We start from the raw sequence: 10000 nt of genomic DNA, 5'->3' as shown, positions 1-10000 counted from the left end.
GCCACCTCTACAGACTGTCTGCACGCCACCTCTACAGACTGTCTGCACGCCACCTCTACCGTCTCTACAGACTGTCTGCACGCCACCTCTACAGACTGTCTGCACGCCACCTCTACCGTCTCTACAGACTGTCTGCACGCCACCTCTACTGTCTCTACAGACTGTCTGCACGCCATCTCTACAGACTGTCTGCACGCCATCTCTACCGTCTCTACAGACTGTCTGCACGCCATCTCTACAGACTGTCTGCACGCCATCTCTACCGTCTCTACAGACTGTCTGCACGCCATCTCTACAGACTGTCTGCACGCCACCTCTACTGTCTCTACAGACTGTCTGCACAGGAGGCCCCGCCCCTTCAGTCTCCTGCTGTGAGGTTCATGTGTGGCTTGAGTGAGATTCTTGGGCTCTGCAGTGACATGAAGAATAAAAAGGTCATTTTGAGGAAGAGGAGGCGGAGCTTAGGTTTCACTGGAAAGTGCTGACGCTGTGAGGACAGAAAAGTGGAGAAAGAGATGAGAGTGTGTGTAATGGTCAATGAGTGAGTCCTCTCCATTTATTATTCAGCAGGCAGGAAGTATTACATTACAGTCACTCCCTCTGTGTGTGTGTGTGTGTGTGTGTGTGTGTGTGTGTGTGTGTGTGTGTGTGTGTGTGTGTGTGAGGGGGGGGGGATAAAAAGATGTTTTCGTAAACAAGAGAAGAAAATAAAAGACATCCAGACTACAGGACAGACTGAGGATTTAAAGCTTGTGTTTGTGCATCATAGTAAGAACTGCATGAGAACAAATGTCAGAGAACAATCGTGTGTTTGTTGTGTGGGACTGAAGCCCACTCACACACTCCATTCATCACATTCCTGCTCACACACACACACACACACACACACACACACACACACACATCGCACTGCTCACACACACATCGCACTGCTCGCACACTTTATTCTGAAAATCCAGCCTGAGAGGACAGATGGAGCTCTGAAGGACTTTTCATCAACGAAACCAACTCGGTGAAGTTTTCTAATCACAGCCTCTCCCGTTAGAATCATGCACCTCCCTCTCCTCCTCCTCCTCCCTCTCCTCCTCCTCCTCCTCGCCGGTCTGTGATGAAGGAGTCCGCGCAGTGTTCAGGTGTGTTCTCGGGTCTTACCTGCTCAGGTTTCAGCCTTCACTCGAGCTCTGACGACGATTTAAAAGAATGAGGAGACGTGTTGACACATTCGGGTATCCGTACACATAGAGACTCCCTCTCTTCATCACTGCTCCATCCTCTCCTCCCTCTGTCTGTCCCGAGCTCGTGCTCTCTCTCTCTCTCTCTCTCTCTCCTCACTGTCCGTGCGCGCTCCCGTGTGCGCGTCAAACGGTTTGATAGGAGGATCAAGCGCGATCGAAATTGATCCTCTATTATTCTGTGTATCTTTGTGTTCCTAAAGACAGAAACACTCATTTACATTTTGAATTGATTTGACTTCAACAAGAAGTCTTAGTGAAGATGAAGAGGTCAAACTGCAGCCCAGAGACGTCTCAGACAAACTCCATAATACACCACAAGCATATGAATAAGGGGCGGGGCTACAAGAAATATCCGGGGTCTGGGCTCTGATTTGGTCTGGGAGGGTCTGGGCTCTGGTTTGTTCTGGGGTCTGGTCTGGGAGGGTCTGGGGTCTGGTTTGTTCTGGGGTCTGGTCTGAGAGGGTCTGGGGTCTGGTCTGGGAGGGTCTGGGGTCTGGTCTGGGAGGGTCTGGGGTCTGGTCTGGGGTCTGGTCCAGACACTGAAGCTGATTGGATGAAGAGTTTGAGCAAACTGTGAAAGCATGGGGCTGATGACGTGCGGTGGCTCAGCGGTGACGTGGAGGTGGAGCGTACGCCATAAGACAGCAGCAACATCAGAGTGACAGGTGCTGTTGTGTATGTGGCATCACGGCTGTGGCTCAGTGGTTGTGTCGGTCAGGGGTCGATCCCCTGACCTTTGGGTGGAGTCTTAACCCCAAGCTGCTCCCTCTGCTTCTCCAGCGTATGAACGAGCACCAAAAGAATTATTCACTCTGATGGAAGCCTCTACCATCAGAGTGAATATTTCCCAGCAGCACCTGAACGCAGCATTAACTACAGCTTAATTTTGTCAGATTCCCGGTGTGTGTGTAAGATTTGTTACCTTGAACACATCGTGAGGGGACGTTACTAGGTTTTCATTTGAGCCTCCCACTTGTGCTTTGTGCTTTATGACAGGGTCATTCAGGGTCATTGAGGGTCATTCAGGGTCATTGAGGGTCATTGAGGGTCATTGAGGGTCATTCAGGGTCATCGAGGGTCATTCGGGGTCATTGAGGGTCATTGAGGGTCATTCAGGGTCATTCAGGGTCATCGAGGGTCATTCAGGGTCATCGAGGGTCATTCAGGGTCATTGAGGGTCATTGAGGGTCATTCAGGGTCATTGAGGGTCATTGAGGGTCATTCAGGGTCATTCAGGGTCATTGAGGGTCATTGAGGGTCATTGAGGGTCATTCAGGGTCATTTAGGGTCATTGAGGGTCATTGAGGGTCATTCAGGGTCATTCAGGGTCATTAATCAGAGTTAAACGTGGACGCTCACTTTGGGTCTTTGTTTACATTTTCAGCTGCAGTTCACATTCAGAGATGATTCATTGGTTTTCCTGCTGTGTGTGTGTGTCTGTGTGTGTGTGTGTGTGTGTGTGTGTGTGTGTGTGTGTGTGTGTGTGTGTGTGTGTGTGTGCATGCACGTCCACAGCACATTTCATTGACGGGCACAGAACAAAGATGGCAGGTGTCCAAAGCTGCAGGCAACACTCCAGATCAGGATCCAGGTCAGTGAGCGGGAGCTGGACCTGAGAGCAGCAGACAGACTGTGAACTGTGAAGGCTTTTAAGCGACTCTGTTCGACAGGGTCACTCTCAGGAAAGGCCACAGTGCTCAGAGACCGTCCACGTCACCGTCAGAGACCGTCCACGCTGTTCATTTACACTCTGACAGACACTGATAAAGGTCCAATCAGTCTGTAAAGACAGCCACTTCTCACAACGCCAAACTGAGAAGGAGCATGAGTTCAGTCCTCTCCAGCCCTCTTCAACACACCTGTCTTAAAGGACCAATCAGAGAGCTGCTCTCTTCCTCTGTGATCAATCAGCCAATCAGAGAGCTGCTCTCTTCCTCTGTGATCAATCAGCCAATCAGAGAGCTGCTCTCTTCCTGTGTGATCATGAAGGAAACCTGCTGTGTTGAAGCTTCTCTGACAACAATGCAGCAGCCAGTATGTCCTCCTTCTAACTTTAGATTCTGCTCCTGAATGCTCTGGATCTGATTGGACCAGAGAAGGTGGGCGGACAGCTCTCTCCAATGTTTAGTTTGTTTCCTGAATTTCCCTCGGGATCAATAAAGTATCTATCTATCTAGAATTTGGACTGCAGTACCCATTTTAACCACTAGGTGTCAGAGTTACAGACTTTTTTATTTTGTACATTCAGTGTCTATTCATAATTTACGACTCTGCTCCCTGTAAATTAAGCCAAATAATTGTATGATGACAATAAAGGCATTCTATTAGATTTGGATGTTGTCGTTTATTTTTCAGTGGGACTTTTTTGGAGGATATTTCTGCTTTGCCTTTTAGTTGAAATCATTTTTTGTTCCTGCAGTTGGGTCCTGCTCTGTGTTGTCCACGACATCTTTATTTATAAATCACCTTCCAGATGAATTCACCTGCAGAGTGTCGGAATGATTTTAAAAACGCTCACCGTGCAATAAAACAAAACAAAAAGAAGGAAGATAAAACGATAAAAAGATCTGTGATTTTCATGACATATTGTACTAAAACACAAAAAACGAATATTTATTTGACCTCATAGGTTTTGTTCTTTTCTGATATTTCATCGATCTGAGCGTCTTGTTGTGTTGGGCCTCTGGGTGCAGTACCTGCACATCGTCACTAGATGGCCCCAAATATCCATTTTTATTTTCTGTTCTTGTGCAGAGGATTCACCATGGCAACAGGTGACAAAAATGTAAACCTCTCGATGCATCACTCTTCATGAAGACACACAGAGAATATGAACAGGTTTAGCTGCTCAGCACGCCATGAAGTCTGTCAGCACGCCAGGAAGTCTGTCAGCACGCCAGGAAGTCTGTCAGCACGCCAGGAAGTCTGTTCATCAGAAGTATAATATCACAAACTGGAGGAGTGGTTTTAAAGCTCAAATTAAGTCAATGAAGTTTACAAAACGAAAAACACCACAGATTCACTTTGCATCCTTCTTTATTAATTTTATCTTTTCAACACAACGAAATCTTTCAGAATTCCACTTTAACAGAAACAAACTCCAGAAGAAGAAGAAGACGGGCGGGACGGAAAGAAACGGTCTGTACAAACACAAAGAGCACTCAGTGTGGAGGAAGGTCAAGCAGACGTCCATCAAACACGTTTAACTTCATACTCTGAGCGCCTCACTCGCACATTTATAAGACATAATTACAGCTAGGCCGATATCTGAGGACTACTGAAGCACGCAAAGTACCGAGTACAAAATTAAATAACAATAAAATAAAGATATCGAGGGCACAACGTGACGACACACATCATAAATAAAACAAATAAGGAAGCTTATAAGATGTGGAAATAAAAAAAATACATGAAGGATTTTATGTAAAGAGTTTAACTGAAATCCTCAATTCACATTTTCCAACCACCAGGGGGCAGCACACCCACACTCCCTTCCTAACATAGAACAGGAACCAAAGCGCCGGCGTTGACGCTGATCACCGTGAAAAACTAAACAGGAAACAAACTCAGATCACGTCTGAGCGTCTTACCCAATGACATCTTTCAGACGCTAACGCTGAAGCTAGCTGAGCTCTCAGGATCGGGTGGAGAAGCTAAAAAGTTCTCAGCAAGTCGCGCAGCTTCGCAGATGTTACAGAGGCGATGTTACCATTTTTTACGTTGAATTACCCGAAAATGGATTTTAAAAAAAAGGGAGAAAAATCCTGAGCGCCATACGGCCATATTTAAGTTTAAACAATATTTGATAAACCATTAGCGTTAGCATAGCCACTTCCAAACTAGCGTGGTCAGAAAGTTTGAATGCTGCTACAGGAGAGGAATTCATTGCTAACGGTCACGTTAGCTAGCTGCACTTTAATGGATGATGTAGCGATACGACACAATAGCATTTTAGCTCCTCCCCCTGAGAGTAACGGCCGCCGTGTAATAGCCACGACTACTGAAGCCGTGAGTGTGACAACCACGTTAAAGTGTTACTTCCTGCTTAACTTTAAACTTTATAAAACACACATGAAAAAAAACAACTTTCACGTCTTCTTTAAACAGCAGCCAGTGCATTTTTCTTTTTGACACATCACAACAAAAAAAACCCTTCAGGGACGAAACCGCCACTCAGGGAACGAACAAAACCACAAATAATGGCGAGCTTAATCATGAACAGTGGTCGACGTCTTCGCATATAAAGAGTGCTTGTTTATGGAGCCAGCCATAGTTAAGGTCAGTTAGCCAACCAGTGGCTAACCGTTAGCTTTAGTGGACAAAAATAGCAACCCTGCGCTTTTATTCTGAAGGTTTGTAGCGTTTCTGCTTTTGTTTTTAAAAAACTACAAATTCATAGAAAGGTGAAAAACAGCCGTTGTGAAATACACAGCACAGAGAGCGGGAGGGAAGAGAAGCACAAAAACATCCTCCACAACTCTTCAGAGATTGTCCTTTCCCTCCGACACGGGGATACTAGGCGTGGACGACAGCGGCGTGGGCGGGGCACCACCCGGCTCACGTGGTCGTCTTCGTTCTGGTTTTAGACCCTGCTTAGCAGAGTGGATCTGTGAAGACAAGAGGGACGTACATCAGTTAACACCAGGAGATAACCGTGTGCACAATCCTCGCCGCAGGTCTGTCAACGAGAGGCGGGACTGCGACCGCCAGCGTGAGAGGCGGGACTGCGACCGTCAGCGTGAGAGGCGGGACTGCGACCGTCAGCGTGAGAGGCGGGACTGTGACCGCCAGCGTTTGTCAAACATGTGACTCTCATGCCAACGTTTAAATGTCTCATTTCACAAGAAAACAAACTCCCTGACGGCGATCTGTGTGTGTGTGTGTGTGTGTAGGTGTGTGTGTGTGTGTGTGTAGGTGTGTGTGTGTGTGTGTGTGTGTAGGTGTGTGTGTGTAGGTAGGTGTGTGTGTGTGTGTGTGTGTGTGTAGGTGTGTGTGTGTGTGTGTGTAGGTGTGTGTGTGTGTGTGTGTGTGTGTGTGTGTGTGTGTAGGTGTGTGTGTGTGTGTAGGTAGGTGTGTGTGTGTGTGTAGGTGTGTGTGTGTGTGTGTGTGTGTAGGTGTGTGTGTGTAGGTAGGTGTGTGTGTGTGTGTGTGTGTGTGTGTGTAGGTGTGTGTGTGTAGGTAGGTGTGTGTGTGTGTGTGTGTGTGTGTAGGTGTGTGTGTGTAGGTGTGTGTATGTGTGTGTGTGTGTGTGTATAGGTGTGTGTGTAGGTGTGTGTGTGTGTGTGTGTGTGTGTGTGTAGGTGTGTGTGTGTAGGTAGGTGTGTGTGTGTAGGTAGGTGTGTGTGTGTGTGTGTGTGTGTGTGTGTAGGTGTGTGTATGTGTGTGTGTGTGTGTGTGTGTAGGTGTGTGTGTGTGTGTGTGTAGGTGTGTGTGTGTAGGTAGGTGTGTGTGTGTGTGTGTGTGTGTGTGTGTGTGTGTAGGTGTGTGTAGGTGTGTGTGTGTGTGCGTGTAGGTGTGTAGGTGTGTGTGTAGGTGTGTGTGTGTGTGTAGGTGTGTGTAGGTGTGTGTGTGTGTGTGTGTGTAGGTGTGTGTGTGTGTAGGTGTGTGTAGGTGTGTGTGTGTAGGTGTGTGTGTGTGTAGGTGTGTGTATGTGTGTGTGTGTAGGTGTGTGTGTGTAGGTGTGTGTATGTGTGTGTGTAGGTGTGTGTGTGTGTGTGTGTGTGTGTGTGTGTAGGTGTGTGTGTGTGTGTGTGTGTAGGTGTGTGTGTGTGTGTGTGTGTGTGTGTGTGTGTGTGCGTGTGTGTGTAGGTGTGTGTGTGTGTAGGTGTGTGTGTAGGTGTGTGTGTGTGTGTGTGTAGGTGTGTGTGTGTGTGTGTGTAGGTGTGTGTGTGTGTAGGTGTGTGTGTGTGTGTGTGTGTGTAGGTGTGTGTGTGTGTGTGTGTGTGTGTGTAGGTGTGTGTGTGTGTGTGTGTAGGTGTGTGTGTGTGTGTGTGTAGGTGTGTGTGTGTGCGTGTGTGTGTAGGTGTGTGTGTGTGTGCGTGTGTGTGCGCGCGTTGTGCTGACGCTGCTTGGCAGACCGTGTGGCTGCAGAGCTCAGAGAGACGCAGGGCGAGCGGGCAGAGGACGAGGAAACATCACTTCCTGTTTGCTCGACCTTTGATTCTCTGCCAACCTCAGTTTATTAAACACTGAGTGTTTGTTCAACATGAATCCTGCCGAGCAGTGTGTGTGTGTGTGTGTGTGTGTGTGTGTGTGTGTGTGTGTGTGTGTGTGTGTGTGTGTGTGTGTGTGTGTGGGGGGGGGGGGGGGGGGGCCCTACACACCTCAGAGACTTCCATCTGTCCTTCTCCATGTTGTTGTCAGGACCTTCGCTGTCGTACGAGGCGAGGTACAGCGCTGCAGACAGAGAGACGATGAAATGCATCTTTAATGAAGCTCCTTCACAACATTTCGAGAAATCTTATTGGTCGATTGGTTCGTGTTCAGGAGAGCTGGAACCAGACGACTGGTAAACAACTGGTCCAAACGCTCACCGTCCTCGGAGAAGGCCGGCGCCGTCAGCAGGTACTGCAGGATCTTGCGGTCCTTCTCAAACGGACACTCCACCTTCTTCCACGTCATGAACTCGCTCACTTGTTTGGCCAGCTCCCAGAATTTCTGAAAGGATCCAGATTAAAAACCCAGTTAGAGGCCTCTGTGGTCACATGGTCACATGGTCACATGGTCACAGGGTGAATCTGCTCCGCTCACTTCCTCTTTCTCCGACACTCTTTAAGGGAAGTGGAGAGAAACAGCCTCTGTTGCTATGTGTGCTAAACAGAGCGCCGCTTTCTGACACTAAAACAGGTCAGCTGTGGCGTAACGCCGTTGCCGTGGAAACTCCCTGAACATATTTAGCGTACCTGGAAGTTGATGTGTCCGCTCTGCAGCCGGCTGACGCAGCCCTCGTTCAGGAAGTACAGGTCCTTAATGAGCAGGCTGAAGAAGGGGACGACGATCTGCAGGGCCACACACACACACACAGAGGAAGGGATGAGGAGGTGTGTGTGTGTGTGTGTGTGTGTGTGTGTGTGTGTGTGTGTGGTAACCTTTACAACATCTCTTTACAGGGAAACAAAGGACAAAGAGGACAAACAGAGAATCTTCTGTCCTGACTGAAGACGCCTCGCTCGCCGTCTCGCCTGCAGCACGTGAAGGGTTAACCTTTAACAAGCTGGAGTTCCCCTTCTAATGTCTCCTCAGCGCCTCCTTTAATCCCCACGCTTCATGTGAACGCAGCGACGACCTTTTCCCTCCTCTCCAGGTTCAGGCGGCAAACGGCGAGTTCGAGCGGCGTGCGGGTTGAAAGAAGGAAGCGGCTGCTGCGGCGTGTGTGACACGCTGACCTCCATGATGGAGGAGCAGACCGACAACACACCCCTCTGCTGCTCGTCCCGGGTGTCTGAGTCTCTCTGTGAGGCACGACAGTGGCCCGCCCCCCCGGGGTCAAAAGGTCGAGGACACGGCAGACTGCTCGGGTACTGTTTGTGTTTTCTCTTGAAATCGTCTCAGTGTTTATCCAAAGCAGCCGGAGGAATGAGGAGGAGCTAACCGCTAACGTGCGGCCGACCACGAGCTCCGACCAGAGAACACCATGTGATCTGGCAGGCGGCCATGTTTGTTTCTGTCCTCCCTCTCTGAGACAGAAACAAACATGTGGAGGTCTCTGATCTAGCTCGACCTCCGACTCTCCCTCTGGACTGCTCTGAAAGTCTAAGCCCCTCCCCCTTTGTGGGCGTGTGTGTGTGCTGCTGTAAACACACGATGAGACCGTCTCACCTTCTCTCTGCTGCTGTTGGCCGTCACGGATCGCTGCGTGGCGCCGCGAAGAGCCGTCCTGTAGTTATAGAAGTTACTGGAAGGATCCATCTGATGCTGCACACAGAAAACAGATCCACTGTGAGAAGGAGGAGAGGAGGAGGAGAGGAGAGGAGGAGAGGAGGAGAGGAGAGAAGGAGAGGAGAGGAGAGGAGGAGGAGAGGAGGAGGAGAGGAGGAGGAGAGAGGAGAGAAGGAGGAGAGGAGGGGAGGAGAGAAGGAGGAGAGGAGAGAGGAGAGAAGAGGGAGGGGAGGAGATAGGAGGAGGGGAGGAAAGGAGAGGAGAGAAGGAGGAGAGGAGGAAAGGAGGGGAGGAAAGGAGAGGAGGGGAGGAGATAGGAGGAGGGGAGGAAAGGAGAGGAGGAGAGGAGAGAAGGAGGAGAGGAGAGAAGAGGGAGGGGAGGAGATAGGAGGAGGGGAGGAAAGGAGGGGAGGAAAGGAGAGGAGGGGAGGAAAGGAGAGGAGGAGAGGAGAGAAGAGGGAGGAGAGGAGGAGTGAGGAGAGAAGGAGAGGAAATAGGGAGAGAGGCTAACGGTCTCTGAGGGGGGGGTCTGATGGTGCCCCCCCAGGATCTGGATCAGCACACGGACTCACCTCTAAGATGTCAAACTTTGCTGTTTTGACTTTACTCCAGGTCTTCTTCAGTCGAGACACGGGACTCATGTTCATGCCGGCTGCAGGACAGACAAAGACAAGAGACGTCAAGAGAAGACACCCAAACATGCTGAGACACATGGCCTTTTTCCCACCGCCGCAGACACACACACACACACACACACACACACACACACACACACACCTCTTTCTTTCTGTTGTGTCTTCTGATGCAGTGAAGCAAAAGGCCGCTGGAACAAAGGAGTTAACACACGCCTCGTTTCCCCTCCCAGAGCCCGGCTTCCCATATGTGTG

At 49.5% G+C, this 10000-nt stretch overlaps 2 protein-coding genes across 2 annotated transcripts in view; both read right to left on the bottom strand.

Moving 5' to 3' along the window:
• Window positions 1-1414, bottom strand: part of LOC306819334 (cGMP-dependent protein kinase 2-like) — a gene marked incomplete at its 3' end in the record, with an annotated part of 2361 nt that extends 947 nt beyond the window's left edge. The window contains exon 1 of the mRNA XM_079373115.1: window positions 1153-1414. The remainder of the gene's footprint in view (window positions 1-1152) is intronic.
• A 2839-nt stretch (window positions 1415-4253) lies between these two features.
• Window positions 4254-9884, bottom strand: LOC306819335 (ras-GEF domain-containing family member 1B-A-like). The gene is made up of 6 exons (XM_079373116.1): window positions 9686-9884; window positions 9054-9149; window positions 8138-8233; window positions 7769-7892; window positions 7559-7631; window positions 4254-5842 (listed from the first exon to the last, which is right to left on the bottom strand). The coding sequence occupies exons 1-6, from the start codon at window positions 9824-9826 to the stop codon at window positions 5818-5820; spliced, it is 555 nt and encodes a 184-aa protein (XP_079229242.1). The 5' UTR covers window positions 9827-9884; the 3' UTR covers window positions 4254-5817.
• Between the last annotated feature and the right edge of the window lie 116 nt (window positions 9885-10000).

The sequence above is a fragment of the Symphodus melops genome (genome assembly GCF_947650265.1).
Source record: "Symphodus melops genome assembly, contig: scaffold_475, whole genome shotgun sequence".
NCBI classification, from domain to species: Eukaryota; Metazoa; Chordata; class Actinopteri; order Labriformes; family Labridae; genus Symphodus; species Symphodus melops.
This window is presented reverse-complemented; position numbering and strand designations above follow the sequence as displayed.